General features: G+C 56.1%; 2 protein-coding genes across 4 annotated transcripts; one reads left to right on the top strand and one right to left on the bottom strand.

The window, feature by feature from the left end:
- The first annotated feature begins 628 nt into the window (after positions 1-628).
- LOC311613898 (protein CUSTOS) lies at positions 629-9,815 on the top strand. Of its 3 annotated transcripts, none has more exons than XM_084868376.1 (6): positions 629-794; positions 3,383-3,425; positions 3,601-3,699; positions 7,187-7,260; positions 8,029-8,119; positions 8,579-9,815. In XM_084868376.1, the coding sequence occupies exons 1-6, from the start codon at positions 650-652 to the stop codon at positions 8,928-8,930; spliced, it is 804 nt and encodes a 267-aa protein (XP_084724502.1). In that variant the 5' UTR covers positions 629-649; the 3' UTR covers positions 8,931-9,815. The 3 variants fall into 3 exon arrangements, with proteins under 3 accessions (XP_084724502.1, XP_084724504.1, XP_084724503.1); XM_084868378.1 differs by having other exon boundaries at positions 632-794; positions 8,576-9,815; XM_084868377.1 differs by lacking the exon at positions 629-794 and adding an exon at positions 828-1,137 and having other exon boundaries at positions 8,576-9,815.
- HNF1A (HNF1 homeobox A) lies at positions 9,776-27,682 on the bottom strand. The gene is made up of 10 exons (XM_084868299.1): positions 27,350-27,682; positions 20,304-20,503; positions 18,297-18,483; positions 17,660-17,901; positions 14,183-14,334; positions 13,880-14,081; positions 13,105-13,296; positions 11,792-11,907; positions 11,565-11,709; positions 9,776-11,107 (listed from the first exon to the last, which is right to left on the bottom strand). The coding sequence occupies exons 1-10, from the start codon at positions 27,667-27,669 to the stop codon at positions 10,980-10,982; spliced, it is 1,884 nt and encodes a 627-aa protein (XP_084724425.1). The 5' UTR covers positions 27,670-27,682; the 3' UTR covers positions 9,776-10,979.
- Positions 27,683-27,814: the final 132 nt, after the last annotated feature.

The raw sequence follows: 27,814 nt of genomic DNA, 5'->3' as shown, positions 1-27,814 counted from the left end.
GGGGTCCCAGATTCTATTCCGGTCAAAGGCATGTACCTTGGTTGCGAGCACATCCCCAGTGGGGGCGGGGGTGTGTGTGTGCAGGAGGCAGCTGATCGATGTTTCTCTCTCATTGATGTTTCTAATTCTCTATCCCTCTCTCTTCCTCTCTGTAAAATATCAGTAAAATATATATTTTTACAAATCAATAAAATTGCCAAAACCGGTTTGGCTCAGTGGTAGAGTGTCGGTCTGCGGACTGAAAGGTCCCAGGTTAGATTCCGGTCAAGGGCATGTATATTGGTTGCAGGCACATCCCCAGTGGGGGGAGGGGGTGTGTGTGCAAGAGGCAGCTGGTCGATGTTTCTCTCTCATCGATGTTTCTAGCTCTCTATCTCTCTCCCTTCCTTTCTGTAAAAAATCAATAAAAATATATTTTAAAAAAATCAATAAAATATATTTTTAAAAATTAAAGGATGGAGCAGTTGATTTCTTTGGCACTGCTAAACTCTTACTTTGTGGGAACTCCCACAAGAAATCAATGGCCATCAGCGGCCTTCGAGTGAGAACTACAATCCCCACAATGCTCTGCACTTCTCCGCTCTCACGTGGGGTCGTGGAGCGGTAACCCTATTGGAGGCGCTCCCACAACCCTTTGCGGTGGTTCAAGATGACGGCGCCCAGAGGTTCCACCAGCGACGTGGAGAGCAGTAGCGGCAGCAGTGACGCCGAGGAGCTGGCGCGGTGCCGCGCGGCGGCGGTGCCGGCCTGGGGCCTGGCGCAGCGCCCGGCGGCGCCGGAGAGGCGGAGAGCCGGTAGGGACCGTGTTCGAGCAGCCTGGCGAGGGGCGGAGGGTCTTCCCCGGGGGCCGAGAGGAGGATGGTGAGGAGACTTCGGGGACTCCACTTCTTTCCCGAGAGCTCCGGGACCGGAAGCGGGTTGTTTCATTATCCCATTCAGGGAAACGGAGGCACCAGAGTGCCTCTTGGCTCGGCTCCCGTGGGCGTCACACGGGGAGCCCGCCGCCTCGGAAATGACTGCGACGGCCGCTGATGGATTCTCGCACCCACCCTTCCTCCGCCCGCAGCACCTTCCCGCCGGGGCTGCGGGGAGCTGAGTCCAGTGCTAACTCTGACCGGACTCCCTGGCCTCGCGGGAGTAAGTCCAAAACTCATGGTAGCGGTGCCTCATCACAAGCCAGAGAACATGGATGTGGAATGGGGAGGCATTTCCTCCGCACTGTCATTAACCTCTGAAATTGAGCATCCCTCCCATCCTCCTTTCCTGTGCGCCACAAGCCACAAGTAGCTTTGACAACACCTGGCACTTGGCCCTGGCAAAAGTCACGGATTTTCTTACCCCATTACAGTCTTTGCAGATAAATGTTGGAAAAAGTAATTTACATTCATTCCTACTTTAAAGTAACAATAATTTTTATTTTTTAAAATATATTTTATTGAGTTTTTACAGAGAGGAAGAGAGAGGGGTAGAGAGCTAGAAACATCGATGAGAGAGAAATATCAATCAGCTGCCTCCTGCACACCGCCCACTGGGGATGTGCCCACAACCAATGCGCATGCCCTTGACCGGAATCGAACCTGGGACCTTTCAGTCCGTAGGCCGATGCTCTGTCCACTGAGCCAAACGGGTTTCGGCTACAATAATTTTTAGACCCTAAAGCACATGTGTCAAACACAAGGCCCGCGGGCCAAATCCAGCCCGCCAGGCCTTGCAATGTGGCCTGCACCGCGCTGTCATCACTGCACTCCGCTGTCAGTTTATGACATTGTCAGTTTATGACTGTTCAGTAAACCATTCGGCCGCGATTTAGGCTGGATTTTAGATTTTGGCCCCTTCTTTGATTGAGTTCGACACCCCTACCCTAAAGAATCTCTAGCCCAGCTGGTGTGGCTCATTGGTTGATTTTCCTTTCACCCATGAACCAGGAGGTCACAGTTCTATTCCAGGTCAGGGCACATGGGGGTTTGCAGACTCGATTCCCAGTAGGGGGCATACTGGAGCAGCCTATCAATGCTTCTCTCTCAACATTGATGTTTCTATCTCCCCTCTCAAATCAATTTAAAAAATACATATTTAAAAAAGAATATCTAGATCTTGTTTAATGCATTAAAAAGGAAGCACACATATTAATTAGTATGCCAGGATTGCGGTTTTACTGTTACGGTAACTGAATTTCAACATACGTAATTGTGTGTGTGTTTTTTTGTAGTCCTATTTGTGTATGTGTTTTTAAATATATTTTTATTGATTTCAGAGAGAAGGAGAGGGGAAAGAGAGATAGAAACATCAGAGATGAGAGAGAATCATTGATCAGCTGCCTCCTGCACCCCCCTATTGAGAATGTAGCCAGCAACCTGGGCATGTGCCCTTGGCCAGAATTGAATCTGGGACCTTTAGTTTCTAGGCCAAGGCTCTATCCACTGAACCAAACCATCTAGGGCCTGTGTGTGTGTGTGGGTGTGTGTTTTGTGTTTTTTTTTAATTTAAAACATTATTCTGAGAAGGGATCCAACCTATACAGACTACCAGAGCAGGCCATGGGAAAGCATGGTTTAAAACCTACTTTTGCCCAGCTGGCATGGCTGTGTTAAGCGTTGACCTATACTGGTAAACCAGGAGGTCACGGTTCGATTCCCCATCAGGGCACATACCCAGGTTTTGGGCTTTATCCCCAGTGTGGGGTGTACAGGAGGCAGCCAAGTGATTCTCTTTCATCATTGATGTTTCTATCTCTCCCTCTCCCTTCCTCTCTGAAATCAATAAAAATATATTTTAAAATATATAAATAAAATATTTAAAATAAAATAAATAAAACCCCTGCTTTTGCCTTAGCTAGTTTGGCTCAGTGGATAGAGGGTCAGCCTGCGGACTGAAGGGTCTTGGGTTCAGTTCCGGTCAAGGTCACATGCCTCTGCCTCTACCAATTGATGTGTTCATCTCTGCTTCTCCCCCTCCTTCCATTCTCTAAAAATCAGTGGAAAAATATCCTCGGGTGAGGAGTAAAAATAAAATAAAAATAAAACCCCTGCTTTTGTTTAAAAGGACTTATAAGCCCTTTTGTAATCTATTCCCTGCCTGTTTCTCCTTTCTTGCTGTCCTGCCACACCGCACTTCCCATAGGTAGGCTTCTTACCGCCCTCCCCTGATTTATTTTCCTTCCCCACACTTATTATTTATTATATATATGTATATATAGAAATATCAATACTTGTGGGGTTTTTGTGTCATCTGCCAAGTGGAGATAATGGTGATCCCTGTAATGGGATTGTTGGGAAGAGTCAATGAGTTATAAATGTAAGTCACTTAACATCATGAGTGGCATACAAAGAATATATTATTGTCATTTCCTCTATAAATACCTCGATTTTCATTATTTCCACAGATGCTACAAATAATCAGTTGCCAACTGCCCAGCCGAGCCTCAGGTATTGTGCACTTTGGGTCCAGGTTTATACATTCATTAACAAATATTTCCCCTGCTGTATGTCAGTGCTGGGTTAAGTCAAGTGATAACAGGGTGAACGAGACACATGTAGTCCCTGCCCTCATGGGGGTAGCTGCTGAGCTGGCGGAAAGTGAGGTCTTGTGTGTGTGTTGTAGGCATAAGGTGGATGAGCACGAACAGGACGGCAATGAGCTTCAGACCACCCCCGAATTCCGAGCCTACGTGGCCAAGAAGCTGGGAGACCTGCTGGACAGGTAACCAAAGCACACCTTCTCTCCCCCACCCTCAGTCATTGGAACAGTAAGGCTCATATGGGCTGGGAGCTCACCGTGTAGAAGCCAACCCCGCGGCAAGCATGTGGCATACGTCACCTCACTGCATTCCAAGCCACCTGGCCACCAGGCCCTGTCATTCTCTAGATGAGGAGACAGAGGCTGTTTGTGAGAAGCAGCATCTGCTGGCATCACAGAGAGGAAGGAGCAGATCTGGGACTCAAACCCAGGTGTGTTTTTTTTTTTTTTTTTTTTAAATAAATTTTTATTGATTCCAGAGAGGAAGGAAATTTTTATTGATCCTGGAGAGAAAGAAAGAAACAGAAACATCAATGATGAGAGAGAATCATTGATTGGCTGTCTCCTTCACACTCCCTACTGGAGATCAAGCCGGTAACCTGGCATGTGCCCTTGACCGGAATTAAACCTGGGACTTTTCAGTCCTCAGGCTGACACTGTCTAGACCAGCCAGTGCCAAAGGCCTTGCTCTTAAGCTCTGTGTTGTCCGGCTCCCATGGGATAAGAGGCACCACAGAAGCAAGAGCCCATTCACAAAAGGGCAAGGGACAGACAGAATTACTGTGTGGGCCCGCTCTGTATGTCAGGCCCTGTGCCAGGTCTTTCTTATATTTGAGAATATCAGTAAAAGCATAAGCGACCGTTAAGACCAAACGACCAAACGACCAGTCACCCAGTCCCTATGATGCGCACTGACCACCAGGGAGCAGATGATCAACGCAGGAGCTGACCCCTGGTGGTCAGTGCACTCCCACACCCAACCTCCCACGGCCAGCCAACCTCCTGGGGTCCCTCCCCCTGTCCAGCAGATCCCATCTGGCAGCCAGTAGGCTCCGGCCAGAAACTGGCAAGCCCCGGCAGGCTTGGCCCCAATTAGGCCTGGGCAAGACAGCTCCATTAAGCTTTGATTGCCAGCCAGGCCTAGGAACCCCACCTGTGCATGAGTTTTGTGCACCAGGCCTCCAGTAATTCATAAAGATCTAGGTCAGCATTTCTGAAATAGGCACCAAGAAATACGAGTCCAAAGTGTGACCAGGAAAAAAGGATCTGACCACAAAGAAGGTGAGCACCCCTGGAGCCTGCACACTCCCTGTGCCCTCGCAGTAAACTCCCCGTGTAACTGCTCACCCAGGAGTTTTAGGCTCATTTGGCTACAGTGCCTTCGTTTCGCGGATGACTGATAATATAACATGGGCATGGTCTAGATCCATTCCTGATTGACAGCAGGTTTTGAAAGGGAGGTGGGGATGTTAAGCCAGAGTCCTTCATTTTGAAGTAGGCACCAAAAAGAACAAGTGAGCCCTCTCCAAGTATAAGCCAACTGCTCTTCTGAGACAGAATGTTGGACCACAGCTCAGCAATCTGAACCCCCCTGACACAGGGCCAGCCCAGAACTGGAGAAAGTAGGAAACGTGTTAGGAAGGTCAGCTGGCCCTGCAGCCTGTGAGAGCAGTGTGTCTGTGACTGTTTGTCTTCAGGGTGTTCAGCCCACCTGGCGCTATGGAAAGCCCCGGGGAAACCCAGCAGGATGCTGGTCAGACCGAGTCGGGATATTCCCTGGAGAGTTTTTGTTTTTCCCATGTGTGAGATCCGGGTTTCTCAGCCTTGGCCGTATTGACCTTTGGCCTGGTAATTCCTGGTTGTGGGACTGTCCTGTGCTTTGTAGGGTGGTGACAGCATGCCTGGCCTCTACCACGAGGTCCTAGTAGCATCCCCCCAGCAGTTATGACAACCAGAAATGTCTACAGACATTGTCCCATACTCCAAGGGACCAACATCGAGCCATATTGTTAAGATAAAGGGCCAGTCAGGCATGGGTGGCACGGTTTTGGCATTTAGTTTTGTCTTCCCAACTAGATTTCCTCCTCCCAGCGGAGGTCCTGGGGGTGGGTGTGCGGAAGGCAGTAGGAGAAAGCACCGCACGCTGCTGTCTGCTGAGAGGACAGTGTGAGAGCACCGCCCTCCGAGTGCACAGTGACCTCCGTGCGTTCACCAGAGACCGGCATCCTGGTCTCCCAGCTCTCCCTGCTCTGAGCTCTGGGGAGAGGGCTTATTTTTGTTAGACGGCCTGTGAAACTTACTGCTTATCGCGATGACAGTGATTGTCGTCATAGGTGCCATGCACTGAGCTGCTGCTTGTGGCCAGGCTCTGTGCCAAGGGCTTGATATCCACTATCTCATTTGCTCCTGTGGCAGTCCTAAGCGGGGAGGGCGCCCAGTGTACAGATGGGTAACAGGCTTAGAGAGATGAAGTCACTTGCCAAAAGGGACACAACTAGTAAGTGACAAAGCCAGGATTCAAAACCCAGGTCTGAAGTCTCAAGAAGGCCAATGGATTCTATCAATGTCCGTTTCTTGGTTGTGATATTGAACTGCAGTTGCGCACATATTACCACAGGGCAAAACTGGGTGAAGAGTACATGGAATCTTGCCCTGGCCCATGTTGGTAAGTGGTTAGTGTACCAGACTGAGCACTGAAGGGTCATGGTTTTGATTCCCGGTCAAGTGTACATACCTGGGTTGCAGGTTCTATCCCCAGTCCTGGTCAGGGCTTGTGCAGAGGGCAGCCAATCAATGTGACTCTCTCTCATTGATGTTTCTCTCCCTCCCCACCTCCCTGCTTTCCTTCCTTCCTCTCCTCCTTTCTCCTCTTTTCTCCCTCTCCCTTCCACTCTCTCTAAAAGTCAATGGAAAAAATATCCTCTGGGGAGGATTAACAAACAAAAATAAATGAAAAAGTAGATGGAATCTCTGTATTATTTCTTGGAACTGCTTATCAATTTACAGTTATCTCAAAAAAAAGTTTTTAATCAAAATTGAAAACGACAACAAAAAGCAAGTGTTATAGGACTTCTTCACTACGCTTTGGCTATTTCTGTCTCTCCGGTGTTTATTTTCTCTTATTCCTATTTGAAATTGTATTTATTTTGTTGTACTATGAGTATCTTAAAAATCTTCAGCGTTTTCTGGGATAAAGTGGGGTTTAAACAAATGAAGCCCTGCGGTTTGAGCTGGCAGGAGCTGCTCAGCAGTTACAGCTGTGGGTGTTAGCATTCTTTTTTTTTTTTTTTTTTTTTTTTTTACATTTTATTGATGTTTTACAGAGAGGAAGGGAGAGAGAGGGAGAGAGAGCTAGAAACATCGATGAGAGAGAAACATCTACCAGCTGCCTCCTGCACATCCCCCACTGGGGATGTGCCCGCAATCAATGTACATGCCCTTGACCAGAATCGAACCTGGGACCTTTCAGTCTACAGACCGACGCTCTATCCACTGAGCCAAACCGGTTTCGGCTGTGTTAGCATTCTTCAGGCCAATGTGCTGTCTGCTTTTGCATTTAAGACTGCAGGCCCTATCCCCTACACTTAAAAAGAATGGTGTTAATTTTTTGGAAAAGATTTTGTAGGTACTTAAAATTTTATGCAAAATCAAGCATCTCCTCTTTCCTTAGCTCCATTACCATCTCAGAAGCTGTGAAGGAACCAGCAAAGGCTGAGGCACAGAAAGCCACCCCGGAGGATGATGGTGAGTAGTGATCTTCTCTGTCTCTCTCTCTAAAAGGCTAATGTGCAAAGTGTCCCCTTAGGAGCTGGACTGTGAGACCGGGAGGTCCATTACTCGCTATGACGTGCGCTGACCACCAGGGGGTGGCGTGGAATGAAGGAAGGCCCCAGCCGGCAGCCAGAAGGCTCTGATCAGCCCTGATTGCCGGCCTGGCCTAAGGACCCTACCCATGCACGAATTTCATGCACCAGGCCTCTAGTCCTGTTAATATCTGCTGTCATTTGGTAAGCACCTCCTGTGTATCTGGAGCTAGGAAATAGTATTGGTGTGTTACCTCTGTCATCCGTGCAGCCTGCTGTGAGGCAGGTATGACACCCCCATTACGGGGGGACTGTAAGAGAGGCCGAGGCTCTCAGGAATGACGGCACTTACCTGAGGTGACCACGTCTGTCTAACCCTGAGCAGAGCTCCCACCACACACTGCACAGCCTCTCCCGTCTGAGCGTGTCTGTCCCCTGTCAGGCTCATGGCTACTTTGGAAGCTGCCTCAGGCAGGAGGCTCAACTGCTGACTCCCAAAAGCCGCGAGGGCGTGCTGGCCTGCTTGGCACCTCGCACCCCGTCCCCCGGCTCCAGCGTCGTCAGCACGCCGCTCCGCACATGTGGCGGCATTTTGTGGTTTGACAGGAGCGACTCCTGGGCCTGTGCCTCTGGACTAGGCGCTCCTGAGGGCAGGGCGCCTGGGAGGAGAGGGGCCTGGCAGTGCTGACTCTGCCCCTGTGCGTTTTAGGCTTCCGCCTCTTCTTCACCTCCGTCCCCGAAGGCCCCGAGGAGAAAGCTGCTCCCCAGCCCCGCCGAAAGCGCCTGCCTTCCCGCTCCAGGTGAGCGCACACCCTCCCCTCAAGGCCCCTCGGCTCTGCCCACTTTCCGCACTGGCCAGTGTCTCAGGAGAGCCAGGCAGATCGGTGCGGGCCCGGCCCAGAGGAGCCCTGTGAGGCAGCTGGAGAAAGGACGCTCCGGGGCAGGGGAGGACACTCCGCGGGGCTGGCTCTGGAGGGTTACTGCTTTCTGAGCACCCAGGTTGTGCCAGACGCTCACTCCTTGGACATCCTAGTGAGGCCTGGGCTCAGTGAAGATCCCATTTTATAGATGAAGACATGAGCGTCAGAGAGGTTACCTGATGAGATCACATAGCCAGGAAGCAGAGAAGCAGGAACCCTGGTCTGCCTCACACCCAGCGCCTGAGCTCTACCTGCCCCCCACCCCGTGGGCGCTTTCGGGGGCAGCTTTGGGGCCCAGTCGCAACCCCAGCTGACCCAGACTGCCCTCTCCCGCAGCAGTGAGGACAGTGAGGAGGAGTGGCAGCGGTGCCAGGAGGCCGCTGTGGCAGCCTCTGCCATTCTGCGGGAGTCCGCCATCCATGGTCCTGCCCCGGTGGAGAAAGAAGCGAAGAAGAAGAACAGGAAGTTGAGAAAGAAAGCCAGGAAGGAGGCCAGCACGGACTTGACCACGGCCACCACCCTCACCGGCACGGCCACCGCGGGGAAGCAGGAAGAGGAGTCCGCCATGCTCAACGGAGACGATGTGCCACCTGGGAGCAAAAAGAAGAAACGGAAGAAAAAGGCCAAGAAGGCCGCTGAGGCTTCGCCACTCCCGCCATCGAAGAGCGCAGCAGCCGCGCCTGCGCACTGACCAGGTGCCGGCGGGGCCCACCGGTCCCAGGACGCGGAGCCCCCTCTCCACGTCAGGGACTTGGCTGCAAGTCCAGACTCTGCCCATGACTGGGTTTGCCCACGACTCGGGGAAAGCCTTGGTTGTGGAGTGAGAAGCCTGAGTAAGGCCGCCCTCCTGTGCCCCCTGGGGGCCGGGCAGACTGTGGAACCAGGATGTCTGTGGAGCCGTCCAGTCAGTCAAGGCTGACAGCCGAGTGGTGGCGCTCCCATCTCCCCAGGGCTGTCAGGGAGGTGCGTGAGGGGAGACCGCACCCCGCTCCTCAGCCTGCTGTGGGAGACGGTCTGAAGAAAATGCGGGAAGAGGTCCCTGAGGTGTCAATGCCCAAAGTGCCATGTAGACTGGATATAACTCTGAGAAAGGAGAGATCTCCCCCCTCATTTTCCAGAACTTTCTACATTTGGGAACATAACCACACACGATCATCTCCCAACCAGATTGTGGAAAAGTAAGTGTCAGACCCAGCACCTAACTAAGTGATGGGGTGCTGCCTCCAGCAGTGCTGAATCCTGATGAGACATTTTAAATCGGCACCACAGGAGGGTCCCTGCCCGGCCGCGGCGTACGGGAGTGTCACGGGCCTGGTGGACTGGCTTCGCTGGGCTTCGTGCACGAGGCCTATTCAAGGAGCAGAAGGCCAAGGTGAAGGTAACATTCTGGCCTCGTAGATTCAGCAGAGCAAGAACGACAGGTGGCCCCTGAGTCTGTGTGTGCTGGACCCATCTCTCCTCCGGCCCCGGGCCCACCTCCGCCCCCCTGCCTGCCCAACCCCACCTGGGCAATGAAGGACAAGTAAGGAGTTTCCAGTGTGTTCCTCGTTTACTTTATTAAAAGTTAAATAATGTACAGGCTCGTCCTTAGCTGGCTGTCAGCTGCAGGGGATGCGGCTCTTCATGGTCCCAGTTTGGAGGTGGTCAAAGCAGCGGTCACCAACTGGTGGCCCTTGGACCACTAGTGGTCTGTGAGGTCCGAAAGGTTGGCAACCGCTGGTCTAAGGGCCCGGTTCTCACATTAGTCCGGAGGGGAGGACACAGGAGCCCCAGTGGCGGCACCTTGTTCCTCGGGTGGGACTTGGCCCTTTGGGGCTGCATCTGCCTGGACCGCCTCGTCTCCCAGGCCCCAGGCTCCCGGCTTCAGTCTTGTCCACACAGGGGACTCCTCTCTGCCGGCCTCGTCTCTCTCCTCTCCCTCTGGGCACCTCTGTTCTGCCAGCGCTCAGGCCTCTGCCTTCTGAGCTCGGCAGCTTCTCCAAACCAGGGAAGGGTCTGCAGGCCCCAGAGGCCCCGGGAGCTGCTGCCCGGGACTTAGCACCAGGCCCAGAGTCGCAGGCTCCCACAGCGAGGACACTTGCTAGCCTTGAGGGAGGGGGGCTTTTCAGCAGAGGCAAGACAGCAGGCTGGCACAGAAGGCAAGCTGCTCGGGAACAAGTGTCCCAGGAAAGGAGATCCCAAGGTCCCGGGAGAGGGAAGCTGAGAGCCCTGGTGCCTTCAGTTCGCTTCCTCGAGGGCTTGGGCGCTGAGCTCCAGGCCTGGGCAGATCAGCCCCTCGGAATGCTCTCCGAGGGGGCTGGGCGGGAACGGCGGGCCTTGGGTTAATAGCAGGAAGGAGGCAGGGTGGAGTGGCCTGGACAGGGCCTCGGGACAGGATGGTCTGAGGCCTCTCAGAGCCCAGTGAGGCACAGCTGCACAGCTTTGTCCTGAGCGGGGACTGCGGCTCCTGTGGGAGTGCTGGGCTCTCCAGAGGCCCAGGCTGGCTGTACTGGGGTCCAGAGTCTGTCCCCTTCTTTTCGAAGTGACAAGGTTTACCAGGAGCAGCAGGGATGGGCCCTCCTGTCCTGCCAGGAGCAGGCTCTGCCTCCCAGCTCTCCACAGCGCCCTCTTGTGCACTGAGCAGTCCTCCCTCTGACACTACAGCTCCGTAGAAGCAGATGTTTGCAGGCTCATGCCCTGGTCACCCCCCAAGTCGCTGTGCAGGCCTCAGGTGCCAGCCCCTGGGAGGCGGTTGCCATGGTTACTGGGAAGAAGAGGCCATCTGCGTGGAGATGAAGGTCTCGATGACGCTGTGGTTGGACGGCAGCAGGTGGCCGTGGCCATTGGTGGATTCGGAGCTCTGGTACAACACCAGGCTGCTGGAGGACACTGCGGGGCACAGGAAGCTGCTGGCTGCCCACCAGGCTTATCCCGCCCCGCCCACTTCCTCCCTGGAAGCACTGGGGTGGAGGAGGTGGGACCTTGTCTTTAACCCCCAGGGAGCGGCCTCAGCGTTTTAGAGGAAATGGTAGACATGTGAGGTGGTTAATGTTGTGTGTCAGCTTGGCCAGGCTGTAGTGCCCAGTCCCTCCAACATCTGCCCCATTACCCCCAGCTCACAGTTTGCCCCATCAGGGGTGGGGAGCCGTTTTTGTGCCCGGGGCCATTTGGATATAACACTCGTGGGCCACACACAATTAACAACTTAACAGCCAGCCTGCTGTACTTGGTCAGATGTTTAACTCGGCCTCGTGCCCTGGCAGGGCCAGCCAAATGGCGTCATGGCCTTATCCGGCTGCGGCCGGTCGTTCCCACCCCGTGCACACGCCCGCGGGGAGAGGCTCACCGGGGGGGCTGGCGCTGAGCCGGTGGGAAGGCTGCAGGTGCTGGATGCCGGCGGGGTCCTGGCTGGGGATGTGGATGGTGGCGGCCTGAGATGCCGGCGTGTGGAGCCCGGACTCGCCGGAGGCCTCGGCGTCTGAGATGAAGACCTGGAGAACAGAGCCGCCTTCTGAGCCTCAGGGTGTCCTCTGAGGAGGGGCCCGCGGGGTGCAGGGCAGCCCGGGGTCTTACCTGCTTGGTGGGCGTGAGGCTGGCCAGGGCGCTCAGGTTGGTGGTGTCGGTGATGAGCATGGTCTGCAGGCCGGTGTGGGTGTACTGGGCCACCTCAGGCTTGTGGCTGTAGAGGGCTGCCAGGAGGGAGGAGACAGAGAGGGTTCAGACGTGGCCCCCTCCCAGGAGGGCCTCAGGGCTGGGTGCTCTGGGGAAGTGGGGGTGAGGCCTGGGAAATGGCCTGGTGGGACAGTGGGTGGAGACTCAGGGCTGATTTCCAAAATGGAGCTCCAGGTAGAGGGTTTGGACGCCCTCCCCAACTCCCGGGCCTGCTCAGCCCCTGAGAGGAGCCGGGAAAGTCCAGGACCCACACCCAGCTCCGCCCGTCACCTGAGAGCAGGTGTGAAAGGGAGCAGGAGGCCAAACAGGCCTCAGAGGGGAAGCCCCCTCTGCACGGGCTGCAGGCGGAGGGCAGCCACGTCCATGCCAGGATGCTCTGACCGTAATCCAAATGTCACCTCAGCCACCCGCAGACACAGGAGAAAACTCACCCCCCTTGACAGATAAAACCACAGCACCCACATGACAAACGCATGCACTCAATCATGCACACAGCCCTCTACCCCCAAGTCCCAGTTTGTAAGGGTGGCGCTTTGGTGGCACAATCTGACCTGAGCCTGAAGTGAGGGTATTTAAGTCTATTTTGATTATTACTTTTGAAATGTGTTTTTATTGATTTCAGAGAGGAGGGGGAGGGAGAGAGAGCGAAACATCCATGATGAGAATAATTGATCTGCTGCCTCCTGCACGCCCCTCCTGGGGATCGAGCCCACACCCCAGGCATGTGCCCTTGACTGGAATCGAACCTGGACCCTTCAGTCCTCAGGCCAACGCTCTATCCACTGAGCAAAACCAGCTAGGCTTTATTAATCTACTTGGTGAGATTCTACTTTTTTGCTGCAGAAATCGTAGGGCTTGGTGACAGTGTTAACCCCAAATGCTGCTGGGCGAGTTATGTAACCTATAGTATGGTCCCTATATTAACCTTTGAAAATCTGAAAATAGTTAATTCTGAAATACATATGGCCCCAAAGGTTTAGAGAAAGACTGGCCTGTGGACCCACACGTGGGCATACCCCCTAAATACTGATGAACACCTAGATGTGTTTCCACTCACACAGCACACACATGGCCACACGTATTCACACATGGAAACACATTCTGGCCCCAGACACTCTCCGGAGCCCCCGCAGAGCCCCCTCCATCACAAACACACTTGTACCAACACACACACAGGCCACAGTATCTGCGAGGCCCCCTCCCCCCGTGCTCACCGTGGGGGCTCTGCAGCTGCGCCATGGTGGCCATGAAGGGGTTCTGGGCCATGTGGCTCTGCACAGGAGACATGAGCGGCTGCTGGTAGGAGGGGTGCAGCGGCTGCGAGAACTGCACCGGCTGCAGGGTGGCCAGGCTGCTGCCCATGCTGTTGATGACAGGCACACTCTGTGCCTGTGTGGAGGCCAAGCCTGGAGCGGGAGGGGCAGGAGTCAACCAGGCCACCACGTCCACTGCCTCCCGGGCCCCTGGGGCACCATCCCCCCCGCCTCCCAGAGGCAGTGTGCTGGGGGGGGAGGGGGGAGTGGAGGCGGACAGGAAATCCCTTTGCCCTAGGGCCTGTCACTAACTCATGGCCCTGGCAAGTCACCCCCTCCTCTGAGCCTCTGGCTCATTACATGGGCGGGAGGTGGGTCTATGGGTTCCCTGGAGCCCTGGGTTCCGTGCAGCCGAGGCCCTGGGCTTAGGTCTGCGTTCCTCTCCCATCAGCTCCCATCTGCCTTTTAATAGTTCCTGTAAGTAAAGTCCTCCGGGCTTTAAAGAAAAGCCTAAAGCCTAGAACACATGGGTCCCCTCCTGCCGCTCCGTCTTCCCCACGGCCTACGTGGCTTAGGCATTGTTTACCGTCTGCCCCCCGCCCCCCCCCAGCCCCTGAGGCCTGGGCCGCCAGTTACGTGTGTATCACGTGCGGCGCAGAGCAGCGCAGAGCAGGCAGTGAGTGTGAGAGAGCCGTGGTCCCAGAGCCGCTTGGGCTGCGCCCTCCCGCCAGCTTACCGATGACCAGGGTGGAGGCGCCGGTGTTGGTGAACGTGGAGCCCAGGGAGGCAGGCTCCCCGGGCCCGATGGTCATGACCCCGGGGAGCGAGGCCATGATGAGGTTCTGGGGCTGCTGGCCGAGGCCCGGGGACGTCTGCTCCAAGCTGTGCAGCGCTGTCAGCGTGCTGACCGGGGGCAGAGGACCCCCAGTTGCTGAGACCTTGGAGGGGAAACCAAGCTAAGTGGGGACTGCTTTTCCCCACCGAGGGAAGATGGGGTTGGGGGGTCTCACCCACCTGGGGGTGGGCTGGGGACACTCACCAGCTTGGCTTCCGTGCTCAGCAGGCTGTGACTGGGCTCCAGGCCTGCGGGGGACACCTGGTGCAAGGCTGCGGACACTGTCACCAAGGAGCCGCCGCTGCTGGAGGGCACGTCCGCCCCCTCGCTGGTGGCAGGTTGTCCATAGCGCACACCTGGAGGGGAGCAGTGTGCAGCCTCAGCACCCCACTCTCCTGCCCTCCAGGGGCCTCACCGGCTTGCTCAGGCCACTCGCCCCATCTTTATGCAGCCTCCTCCCAGGCTCTGTGCTGCCTGCTTCCAACTCCTGAGCACAGGGGCTGCACTGCATCAGCTCCTCGCCCCTGCCCAGACTATATTGACATGCAGAAGGTGCTCAACAAAACAACTGCACCGAACTGAACTGCAGCAAATGAACTGCAGCAAATAATTGGAATTAGTTTAATGAAACTGAATCTAGTTGAATTGAACCTGAAATACATTGAGTTGCACTTAATTGAATTGAATCAAATTGATTTGGATTGAATCAAACTGAGCCATACAAACTTAATTTTCCTTGAATTATATTAATTAAACTGAGTTGATTGGCAATTGGATTGGATTAAATGGCACCAAATCTACATGAACAAATTGGATTATAATAAACAGATTAGGAGAGAAACCAAGATGGTGGCATAGGTAAATGCCTAACTGCAGCCTCACACAACAATTAAAAAAAAAAAAAATACAACTAAAGTACAAAATGGACATTATCCAGAACTACAGGAAAATTGACTGACTGGAAATTCTACAACTAGAAGGAAAGAGAAAACTAGAAGGAAAATCAGAGGAGCTGTAAAAGCCTAAGGTACAAAGACATGGTGCTCGCGAGGAGAGGACGGAGCCGGAGAGGAGGGGTGGCTGAGTGCCTGGCTGGCATTCCCTAGCGGGAAGGAGATAAAAGCTCCGGACTGTGTTGAGCCCCAGTTCCAACAGCACTGAACCCCAGTTCTAGGCCAGACCCTGGGGACCCAGGCTTTTACAGAGGGAGTCTGGGCTGTAATGTGGAAACTCAGGTGAGCAGCAAAAGGCAGTCCCAGAGGCGCGCACATTACATGCAGAGAATGGAGTGTTGACTGTGGTCCTGGATTGCCTTAGTGGGAAGGAGACAAAAGCTCCATACTGCTCTGAACCCCACTTCCAACCACACTGAACCCCAGTTCCGGGATGACTGGGGGAGAGCCTAGACTGTTTGGTAGCGGGCAAAACTCGAGGGCACCTTTCTCTCAGAGGTGCTTGCAGTGAGTACCTAAGGACACTGAGGAACACTGAGACTCAGGAACCTCAAAGGGCGGGGCTGACGAGAAGCCAAGGCTGTAGGCTCCACCCTGAAACTCCACCCCATCCAAGCTGAGCACAGAGGCTTTTATAATTTTCCAAGTCTAGTCGAATAAGGCTGTCTCCTGGCATAGACACAGCTGATCCTCACAGCCAATTGGCCTGGAGGTCAGTTCCTCCCAGTGATACCAACAACAATCAAGACTTAACTACAATAAGGCTGTACACACAGTCCACAAAGGGGTGCACCAAGGGGTGCACCTCAGGTAACTGGGAGACTGACCCACTGAACCATATAGGACACCTTAGCGCACAAAGCCACCCTACAAACTCAGGAAAGCAGCAAAAATGCCGAGACAAGGAAACAGATCACAAACGAAAGAAATGGAGGACAAAAAGCGACCGGATATAGAGTTCAAAACCACGCTTATAAGGTTTTTCAAGAATTTCCTAGAAAAGGCTGATAAAATAAACAAGACCTATGAGGATATGAAAAGGGATCAACTAGAAATAAAGAATACATTGTCTGAAATAAAAAATATTATATAGAGTCCTAAAAACAGAATGGAAGATCTCAAGAATCAAGTCAAAGATTTGGAACACAAAGAGCCAGAGGACACTCCTCCACAGAAGCAAGAAGACAAGAGAATCCAGAAAGTTGAAGATAGTGTAAGAAAACTCTGGGACAACTTCAAGCAAACTAACATCAGAATTATGGGGGTCCCAGTAGAAGAGAGAGAGCAAGATACTGAAAACATATTGGAAGAAATAGTGAAAGAAAACTTCCCCCACCTGGTGAAAGAATTAGACTTACAAGTCCAGGAAGCGCACAGAACCCCAAACAAAAGAATCCAAAGAGGACCACACCAAGACACATCATAATTAAAATTCCAAGAGCAAAAGACAAAGAGAGAATATTAAAAGCAGCAAGAGCAAAGCAGGTAGTTACCTATAAAGGAGCACCTATACGATTGTCAGCTGATTTCTCAACAGAAACCATGCAGGCCAGACAGAAATGGTAAGAAATATTCTAGGTGATGAATAACAAGAACTTACAGCCAAAAATACTCTACCCAGCAAAGCGATCACTCAGAATCGAAGGCCAGTTAGAGCTTCACAAATAAAAAAAAGCTAAAGGAGTTCATCACCGCCAAACCAGAATTATATGAATTGCTGAAAGGGGTTCTTTAGGAAGAGGAAGAAAATAAAGATTAAAAATTATGAACAACAAATATGTAACTATCAACAAGTGAATCTAAAAACCAAGGGAATTAAAAAATCTGATGAACAATATTAACTGGTGAATATAATACAATAGAATCAGAGGTATGGAAGGGGAGTGAACTGACAATTCTCTGGGAAAAGGGGAGTTGGGGGGTGCGGGAAGAGACTGAACATAAACTATGCACCTATGGATGAGAACAAGGGGGGGTGGGGAAAGGGCAGAGGGTGGGGTGGGAACCTGGTGGAGGGGAGCAGTGGAGGGGGAAAAAATGAGGAACATTTGTAATAATATGAACAATAAAGATTTATTTTAAAAAAATAAAACTATAATAAACAGTAGAATTGACCTGAAATGAATTGATCTGAAATGAATGAGTTGAACCCAACTCAGAGTGAACGTAGTGGATGGATGACGTGTTGTGGTCAGTGGAGTGGAGAGTAATAGAGTGGATAGAATAGTGTGAATACACTGAGGGGCCAGATTATAATGATCTCTGAACGCATAATTGGCCACTCAGTATATGTATATATATGTCTATATATATGTATATGTATGTGTGTGTGTATATATATATATGTGTGTGTGTGTGTGTGTGTGTGTGTGTGTATGTGTGTATTAGAGGCCCAGTGCATGAATTTGTGCTTGGGTGGGGTCCGGCCAGCCTGGCCAGGGGGAGAGGACATGGGTGCTTGGCCAGCCTGCCTGCTGGTCGAACTCCTGGTAGAGGGGACAATTTGCATATTAGTCTTTTACTATACAGGATAGACACTGAGTGGTCAGATTGTTCTGTGTTCAGAGATCATCATAATCTGACCACTCAGTGCAAAGTGGAGTGGAAGCAAACTGAAGTGCTGAGAGGTTTGGGTAACTTTTGCCACTGGGGTGGTGCTCCCCAACTCTCCCACCTACCCTCTTTTCCCTCCTCCCACCGTCCCAGCCCCTGCCCGCAGAGCACTCACCGTGGACCTTACTGGGGGAGAGGGCCGAGGGGGGCAGGCCGGGGGAGCTGTGGGCGGGCAGTGCGGGGCCCGGGCCCGGCCCCTGCGGCGGCCCGCTGTATGTGTCCATGGCCAGCTTGTGCCGAAAGGCTTCTTCCTTGCGCCGATTGGCAAACCAGTTGTAGACACGCACCTCTGTGACAAGGTTGGAGCCCAGCCCCTGTGCCTGTGAGGGCGACACCCCCCTCTGGATGCACTCGGCCCTGCAGAAATAGCCACTGTGAGGCTCCAGGCCAGGCACCAAGGAGCCCTGTCCTGGCCGGGGGTTCTGAGAGGCAGGGCTCTGCCTGAGTGTTTGAGGCTGGCACCGGGGTGCAGTCCCACATCTGCTTTGAGTGACTTCCCCCTCAGGGTCTCTAATCTTAGAATGAGCAGAATCACCACCGGCTGGCAGTGAGGATGAATGAGATGCACATCCACTCAAAATTGCTTGGACTGGGGGGTGTGTGTCAGAAATAGAGCTGGGTTTCAGACCCGGAGCCCAAGTTGAGACGGGGGCGGGGGAGGGGGAGGCCCTCCCTCAGGACCCAGAGCCACCCTCCCCCTCCCCAGCCCTGCGCTGCCCAGACCAAACCAGCCCCGCGCCCGCCGCTCCCACCTGTTGCACTCCTCCACCAGGGCCTCTCGCTCCTCCTTGCTGGGGTTCTTCTGCCTCTCGTAGGCCTGGAACAGGATCTGCTGGGACGCTGGGCCCCATTTGAAACGGTTTCTCCGTCCCTTCTTGGTCGGCAGCTCATCCCCCGTGGGCTCCTCCATCAGCCCCCCCTGCCCGGCGTGGGTGAACTCTGCAGACAACGGGCAGCTGTGAGCAGAGCACCAGCCCCTCCCGCCTTCCCCGCCTCAGCTGCTGACCACACTCCTGATGCTGTCTCACTCCCAGGGGCCCGGTCAGAGCAGCTCACAGCTGGAGCTTGGCAATCCTCTAATCCAGTGAGGACAGACACACAGCACACGTGCCTCCATGTTCCTAACCGTGTCCAAGGCAGGCATCACTAATCGACCCCTGCACACTTTTCTACTGAGCCAAGCTCTGCTCTCACTAGGCTCCAGGTAACATCAGCATTTGTTCCCTTTTGACACATATGCCATCCCATTTTACAGGTGAAGTTCAGGGAACTGAATATTTCTCTAATGTTGCACAGAGTAGAAAATGGAAGCATGTCTCCTTGAGTAGATTCAGAACTGTGTTCAACATTCCAGACTGGGATGCATTCTAAAGCCCAAAGTGCATTGTTCGCCAGCAGAGAAAAGACCCAGCAGCGTATCCCTGAGCAGGCCGCCAGCTGGGCATTTTATGAACGGGAGGAAGGGAGGTTCTGAACCAGGGATCTGTGGGTATGGCCAGCGTGTGCCTAAAATTACTCCAGAGGGGGTTTGCAAGGCTGCGACTGCTTTAGGTCAAGGGCATCTAATTTTAATTGTAAAGTCTTTCTCACATGTTTTCTTCTTAACTAAGTGTGCATTGTCTTTTATTTTTATTTTTTAAAATCTATTTTATTTTTTACAGAGAGGAAGAGAAAGGGATAGAGAGTTAGAAACATCCATGAAAGAGAAACATCGGTCAGCTGCCTCTTGCACACCCCCTACTGGGAATGTGCCCACAACCAAGGAACATGCCCTTGACCGGAATCAAGGGACCTTTCAGTCTACAGGCCGACACTCTATCCACTGAGCCAAACCGGTTAGGGCTGTGCATTGTCTTTTAAAAAGCTGGATGATTGCCCTAGCTGGTTTGACTCAGTGGATAGAGCGTCGGCCTGTGGACTGAAGGGTCCCAGGTTTGACTCTGGCCAAGGGCACATGCCTGGGTTGCAGGTTTGATTCCCAGTAAGGGGGCGTGCGGGAGAAAGCCATCAATGATTCTCTCTCATCATTGATGTTTCTATCTCTCCCTCTCCCTTCCTCTCTAAAAACTAAAAGATATATATTTTTAAAAGCTGGATAATTAATGAAGAGAAATAGTAGAAATTACTTTATGCATAGACAGGCTCAAACGTGAGAACGTGCACCTGGGACCCGGTGGGGGAGGAGGCCTGACTGGGGAGGTCCGCCCTCCCTGAATTGGAGTGCGCCCAGGTCTTCCCAGGTTTGCACGGGAGGACTCCCTGAGCACCTGCCTCACCTCTGAGCCTTTACACATGCTGTTCCTTCTGCCCGGAACACCCTTCCCTGATCTCCATGCGTCAAAATTCAACTCGCACGTTAAGACCGAGTCTGCAGGCCACACGGCTGGTGTGAACCCGCCTGCGCCCTGCCTCTCTCCCCTGCCACCAGCTCCACACGTGGAAACAGACTTTGGCAGCGCCGCCCCGGGCCGGTGCTGTGAACTTCGGGGGCCATGAGTACAGCTCCGGCTGCTCTCCTGTGCTTCAGAACACGTCTCCCCGGATCACACGGCCTCTCTCCCTCCTGCCAGCAGCTCCGGAAGGCAGGGCCCTGCTTACCCATCATGGACGCCCAGGACCAGCCCCGCTTCCCTCTCCCACGGTACCTTGCGCAGAATAAAATAAGCGCTGGAGGGTCCCGCTGATCCTCCTGAGCTCCCCCCCGCCCCCCCGAGCTGCGGGAGCCCGCCCGCGGGAGGACGGGCTGCGGTGTTACTTACGCTGGGCCACCTCTCGCTGCTTGCGGACGTACCAGGTGTACAGGGCGGCGCGCTTCTGCGTCTTCATGGGGGTGCCCTTGTTGAGGTGCTGCGACAGGTGCGACTGGTTGAGGCCGGTGGTGTCCACCACCTCGCGCTGTGGGATGTTGTGCTGCTGCAGGTAGGACTTCACCATCTTGGCCACGCGCCACGGGTCCTCCCTGGCGGGACAAGAGCAGGGCCCGCTCAGCGGGGGAGGGGGCCCGGGTGCGAGGATCCCTGCCCACACTGGGGGTGGGATGTGGATGAAAGCAGACGCTGACTCAGGCGTGATTCACGCCAGGACACAGGGACCCTCACACAGACGGGGGAAGGGACATGCAACGCGCAGCCACGGGAGAAACATGTCCCAGGCCCCGCCAGCCCCGCACACACAGAGCAGGTGCCCGTTCAGAAACGGTGACAGACGCTCGGCCACGGACATGTGGGCAGGCTGCCCTGGGCGCCCGGCCTGATGGGGAGGGCCTAACCGGTGAGCCTCCTCCGCAGAGCCCTCTCCCCCGGCACTGCGTTTGTGGCTGTGCCTTGTCCACAGAGACTGCCAGCGCCGTCTGACACCCATTCCCACAGCCTGGCATCCATTCCGCCCTCGGGGAATGCATGAACTCACCATGAATGAGTGGATGGGTGGGTGGCTGGGTGGGTGGATAGTTGGGTGGGTGGGTGGATAGTTGGGTGGGTGGGTGGATAGTTGGGTGGGTAGGGGGATGGATCGGTGGATGAGACCTACTAGGGGGGAAATTAGGTCTGAAAACAAGGAGAGAAATGGGATTCTCTCATTTACGGTCCGGGCCACCAGGCTAAGGCACTTGTGTCACTTGCATCTCTTTTTTAAAAAAATATATTTTTTATTGATTTTCCACAGAGAGGAAGAAAGAGGGATAGAGAGCTAGAAACGTTGATGAGAGAGAATCATCGGCCAGCTGCCTCCTGCACGCCTCCCACTGGGGATGTGCCCGCAACCAAGGTACATGCCCTTGACCGGAATCAAACCTGGGACCCTTCAGTCCGCAGACCGACGCTCTATCCACTGGGCCACACCGGTTTCAGCTCACTTGCATCTCTTGCCCAAGGTCACGGGCAGCCCAGCAGACAGTGAGGCTATCAGGGAAACATCACAGAGGAATGTGCCTCCTGTAACCTGCACCACCCCAGGCGGGGCCGGCGGGTCCCCCACACCCAAGCAGCACTGGGTCTCCGAGCCTCAGGTGCAGGAGCGGGGCCAGAGTTGGAGGACTTGTCAGGAAAACGTGATGTCTGGGCGCCAGGTCCTCCTCCCGGGGCTGAGATTCTCTCCCGGGAGATGGGACCTGAGGCCCCTGTGGTCCGTGTTCCCGCCCCCTGTCACTGTGGAACGGATGGGTCAGAGGCCTCACTGTGTGTTCTCTCCCTGCCCACTCCAGCCAGCCGGCCCTCCCTGTCCCAGGCCTCTCTTCCAGATGCGGGTCAGAGGAGAGCGGCCCGACCCCCGAGCCCAGACGGACTGGGATTGGAACCCCGGCCGCCGGGGCGCAGAGCCGGTGCTCACGCCCTCGCTCAGCAGTTTGTTCTAGAACCGGAGGCTGTGGTGTGTGCACATGTGGCAAACGGCCTGTGTAGGAGGCGATTCGGCACCACGTGGCCTGGCCACAGCCAAAAATTGGAACCACCAAAGAGGGCGCTGGTTAACGAAGTGCGGGCCTCCGGGCGGCGCCTGCGGACACCCCTGGGCTGCCACCGTGGAACATTAACATGGGGAGAGAGATGTCTACACAGTTGTGTGTGCAGGGCACGGCGAAGGTCACAGGACTGAGACACAGTGCCTCGGGGAACGAGTGCTGAGGACGGGGAGGGGGCAGTTTTTGTTCCTGCTCCACGCTTTTAGGATTATGTAACATGTTATATAATGCCCAGCACATGCATATGCACTATCTAAAACCGAATGCTAAAAGAGGAAACACACACACCCCCGCTCTGAAGCTCACCACTGCCTGTCCCCAGCCCTTCTCGCTGTCCTCAGAGGCCCAGCCCGCCTGGCCCCTGGCAATGCCCTCTGCCCGCGGGCACACAGGCCTCCATCAGCTCTGGCTCCGGCCCAGCACCCACAGGCGGAGGCCGGAGGGACCGCTGACCGGGAGCTGGTCGCAGCGTCCGTCTGGGTAAGCCGCAGCCGTGAGCCCAGTGCTTCCGAGTCTGTGCTGTGAGCTCGGCCTGGGCGGGAGCCGGCCATCTAAACCTGACAGCTGCCTTAGGGCCGTGGTCGGCAAACTGCGGCTCAAGAGCCACATGCGGCTTTTTGGCCCCTTGAGTGTGGCTCTTCCACAAAATACCACGGCCTGGGCAAGTCTATTTTGAAGAAATGGTGTTGGAAGAAGTTTAAGTTTAAAAATTCGTCTCTCAAAAGAAATTTCAGTCGCTGTGCTGTTGATATTTGGCTCTGTGGACTGATGGGTTTGCCGACCACTGCCTTAGGAAGTCAGTACTACTCATACGTCCACCTTACGGGTGAGGAAACGAGGCTCGGACAGGTGAGCTCACTGGTCAAAGGGACTGGGGAGTATTTCACTTTGGCCCTAGCTGGTTTAGCTCAATGGACAGAGCATCGGCCTGCAGACTGGGGGGGTCCCAGATTCCATTCCGCCCAAGGGCACATACCTCGGTTGTGAGCTCAATCCCCAGAGGGGGGCATGCAAGAGGCAGCCGATCAATGATTCTCTCTTATCGTTGATGTTTCTATCTCTCTATCCTTCCCCCTACCTCTCTGAAATCAATAAAGATTTTTAAAAATAAAGAATATTTCACTTCGCCCAGACCCCCCAGGCTCTCCGCCAGCTCCACCCTCCTGCTCCCCGGGCTCCCAGGAGCCTCCCCGCGCCCCTCCCCCCTCCGGTGCCAGGCACACCAGGAGGGCAGAGTGCAAAGTCCAGCCTGTGCTCCACAGCAAACACGCTTATCTGATCCCGGAGCTGGGCTGCTGGTGGCTCCCGCCTCCCCCACTGCAGCCGTCACCCCTCTGAGCAACCCTCCCCTCCTTCCCTCCCCTCTTCCTCCCTCCCCTCCTTCCCTCCCCTCTTCCTGTCCTCTCCAGAATAAGCTCAGTCTTGCTCTCAACAAGGCCTCTCCTGGCTCAACTGAAAGATTAACTGTCACTGTCCTGTGTGTGTGTGTCTGGCTCTCCCTCCCAGTCTCTCTCCCTCTCCTGTCTCCATGTCTCTCTGTTGTTCTCTCTGTCTCCTCCCCATCCCCCCCCCCCGCCCCCACACACACACCCCATACACTCACTCTCCAAAGATGTGACTCTTCAGGACAGTTTCTCTAACTCAGAACTAAGGGGCCAGGCTCCAGGCACCCCACTGCCACCCTCACAGGCTCCAGCGTTAGGCCGGCCCGGGCTCCAGTCCCGCGGCCGCCCCTCGCCCCTGAGGGTGGTGCCCACGCCGCCAACGCGCACACCGCCCGCCTCGGGCCGGGGAGGCGGACGGTCTCCAGGAGGAGGGGACGCTCCAGGGCTGGCACGCAGGAGCGCCCAGTGAGCGGCGGGCATTGTGACGAGCATCGTCCTGCAGCCGGGACCAGCCCGGGGTTTCAGTGCGGCCAGCGGAGGCCACCCGGGAGGCCCGGTGTGGAGGGAGCGGAGTCCCCAGCAGGCCTGCGATCTCAGCGGTGCCTGTTCTCCCGGGGCTGGGGCAGTTGCTTTGTGCTGTCCTGTGCCTCAGTTTCCTCATCTGTGATACGGCGCTCACAGTAAATATCTCACAGGAGGAGGAGAGGAGTCACACACGTCTCTAAGCCCCTCTGTCTCTGAGGTGTGCGTGGAAGTGAGTGATGGTGACGATGAACAGCCAGAGGACTAGGGCGGGAGGAGGGAGATAAACGTATCACGGGAGGGTGCTGTGCAGAGCGTGTGGCTGGGAGGACCCGGGTCCAAGTCCTGGCCTGGCTGCTTTGCAAGACCTTGGGCAAGTCCCTTTGCCTCTCTGCGCCTTCACTTGCTCACCTGTCAAACGGGACCACTCCCATGGCCACCGTCCATTACCGCGTATGTGCACGCATGTTATCATGTAAAACGGGTCCATTGCCACGTATGCGCACCCATGTTATCATGTAAAACGGGTCCATTGCCACGTATGCACACCCATGTTATCATGTAAAATGGGTCCATTGCCACGTATGCACACCCATGTTATCATGTAAAATGGGTCCATTGCCACGTATGCACACCCATGTTATCATGTAAAACGGGTCCATTGCCACGTATGCACACCCATGTTATCATGCCACCTCCACTTGCAGAGGAAACGAGCTCGGAAAAGGGAAATGACCTTCCTGCGCTAGAGCTGGGGGGCTGGGATTCGAACCCAGGCAGGCTGGCCTCCGTCAGGGACATCCCCCGTGGCCACTGAACTCCTGGTCCCCAGTGGAGAGGATAGAGTCCTTCCAGGCTGAGGTGTGAGCTGCTCAGGGACAGGAGGACCAGGAGAACACTCAGGCAGGAGCCCCCGACCAGGCTCCCCCCGCGGCCAGAGCAGCAGGGGTCCCAGGGCCTCAGAATCCTGGCCACTCGTCCATTCGCGCTGCGTGGGCTGGACAGGAAGGGTGAGAGAGCTGAACGAGGCCACGGAACCTGCCCTTGAAGAGCTTCTGTTTTCATGGCAGAAGACAGAAAACCAAGTACTGGTAAGGGCCAGGAGAAAGTAAAGGAAGGTGGTTGGAGAGTGACTGGGACAGACCCAACCTCGAGACGGGGCAGTCAGGGAGGGCCTCCCTGAGGAGGTGACACTTTAGCAAAAGGCCGGGAAGGAAATGGCCATGGGAAGATCTGGACAGAAGGTTCCAGGCAGACAGAGCAGCATGTGCACAGGCCCTGAGGTGGGAACCAGCAGAGTGAGCGTAACTGGAGGAAGGTGGGTGGGGGAGGCAGTCCCTCGGAAAGAGGTCAGGAGTCAGGGCCCGGAGTTTGAATTCCAGTCAGTGTCCAGGCAGGGCCAGGAAGAGACTTGCCCAAGGTCACACAGGGAGCTGAGGGTGGAGATGTGCGGTGGCCTCAAGCACAGGGCACCTGGGAGACCTGGGCCAGGACCCACCTGTCTCTTCCCACCACTGTCTCCCCAGAGAGCGACTTCCACCGGAGCCCTCCACCCAGGCTTCCTCCGGGGCCCCCAGCCCTCTCTGTCCGCTGAGACCACAAGCCCCACTCTGTCCCCTCAGGGTGGCTTCAGGCCCTTTGTTACCTGAACAATAAGTAACCCGGTAGTTAGTTATAAACTCTGCAGGAACAAGGAGCTGGTTGATAATTTATAGCAACATCTCAAATTTAAATGGAAAGTAAATAGCATGCTGTTAGCATTAAAGAAAACCCAATCTGGGCGCGGGGAGCACTCCAGCCTGCACTCAGCTCGGGGTGCCTCACTCTCCCGGCCCCTTTCCTCCCTCCTCTGCGCAGCTGGCTTCCCCAGGTCTCCCCATCCTCCCTGGTCCTCCCCGTCTCCCCTGCGCCCTCTCTCAGCACCCCCTCTCGCCCTCAGCCTCCAGGCCTCGGCTGGTCCCAGGGAGCACTTTGACCCCTGCTCCCCCCTCAAGTGCCGTGGATCCAGCCTCCCCCACCCACCACCCACCAAAGGACTGCTGAGCAAGAGGCCCCACCCAGCCAGGTAAGAAGGCCCTTGGCACCCCGTCTCCCACTCCTGCCCGAAAGCCCCCATTCCCATGGGGGTCCTGGCAGGTCTGGCCCAGCCCAGCCCCCGGCCCGGCCCCGGCCCCAGCCCAGCTGCCCTCACCCTGGGCCGGCCCTGCCTGACCCTTTGCCCCTCCCCTGCAGCCCAGCAGGGCCCTTTGCCCTCCACTTCCTGCCAAGTCAGGGGGCTCTCTGCCCCCCTGCCCCCCATCCCGGTCCTCACCCCTGAGGCCTCCCAGGCGGGCCGAGCCCTCCCCCACTCTGAACGGGGATCAGGACCTTGGACAGGAGGGAAATGGCTCCTGGAGTGAGCGTCTTCCGCAGAGCCCCTCCTCACCCCGCCGGCCGGCCCCCAGGCTGGGGACTGAGAGGACTGGACAGAGGGTGTGAGGTCCCGCTGGTGGCCTTAATCAAGCTACTCCCCTTCTCTGGCCTCAGTTTCCTCATCTGAGAAGCAGACTCACCCTCTCTTCCTCCCAGATTCCATCTCAGCATTAGCCCAGCCTCAGGGTGAGCCCTCCGCAAGCCCAGCTTTAGGATGGGGGCGCGGGGCCTTCGGGAAGGGGACACCCTCACAGCCCCTGCCCCCCCCCCGTCCCCTCCCCCCGCGCTCCCATCCCCCACCCGCGGGGTGGGAGGTTCATTGGCCGGGCCTTCCCAGGCCGCCATCCCTGCAAGTTAATGATCACAGGCCTTATCAGAGCCTTTCGCCGTTTATAAATTTATAAAACAAAAGAGAAATAATAAAGCCTGTGGGTAATAAGTAACCAAGTTCGCTCTGCTGAGGAGAGGGGAGGCCTCGGCTCAGACCCGCTCGGTGCTCTGGGAGCCGGGGAGCCGGTGGGGGGTACAGGGCGGGAGGCCTCCGATGGCGCCTGCGGGGAGGCCGGGCCTGAGGCCGAGCTGGGAGGACAGAGCCCCTGCCCCGAGGCTGCCTCTCCCTCAGGTAAGAGACCGGCCGACTGCGGCCTCCCCAGCGACCAGGGGCCCCAAAGCCCCGAGCTGCCCTCCCATCGAGCTGGCCGTCCCAGTGCTGCCCGGAGGTCAGGCCTGGGCATGGACAGAGCCGCTGGCTGAGTCCCACGGCCCCTGTTCTCCGGCCCAAGAGGCCTGTGGCCAGTCTCCTGCTCCCCCCGGGCTCCCCGGGCCCGGCTTCCCCAGCCCCGGGCTGACGGCGGCTCCTGGGGAGGCGGCTCCGGGAGGCCTGAGCTCCGGCCCGGGCAGGGCTGTGGGGCTGAGGTGGCTCCGGGCCGGGGGCCGGGGGCCGGGGGCCGGGTGACGGGGGGACAGGGGCTGGGGGGACGGGGGACGGGGGACGGGAGGAGGGGAGTGGTGGAGGGCAGGGGTGTCTTACTGCAGCAGGCTCTCCACCACGGCCTTCTGGTGGGCCGCCTCCTCGGGGCTGAGGCTCTCCAGCTCCTTGAGGATGGGCGGCGTGAAGGCCTCGCCGTCGTCGTCCGTCTCGTCCTCGGAGCCCCGCGTCTCCCCCAGCCCGTTGGGCAGCGCGGCCAGCTCCCCGCGGCCGCCGGCCTCCGCCTTGCCCAGCGCGCCGTCCGCGGCCAGCAGGTAGGGCCCCGGCTCGCCCAGGGCCTGCAGCAGCGCCTGCTTGCTGAGGCCGGACTCCAGCAGGGCGGCCAGCAGCTCGGCCTGCAGCTGGCTCAGCTTGGCCACCATGGCTCCGCCGCCCGGCCACGCGGCCGGCTCCCGCGCCTGGCCGTCCGCCCGGCGCCGCGGCGGGGGCACCTCGCGCTCCTGACACCCACGGCCCGAGCCCCACTCCCGAGCCCGCGGTGCCCCCGGCCCCCGGCCCGGCCCGCGC

Source organism: Pipistrellus hanaki, assembly GCF_964339955.1.
Source record: "Pipistrellus hanaki genome assembly, chromosome: 19".
NCBI classification, from domain to species: Eukaryota; Metazoa; Chordata; class Mammalia; order Chiroptera; family Vespertilionidae; genus Pipistrellus; species Pipistrellus hanaki.
Note: the sequence above shows the minus strand (reverse complement) of the source record. Positions and strands in the feature narration are given on the sequence as shown.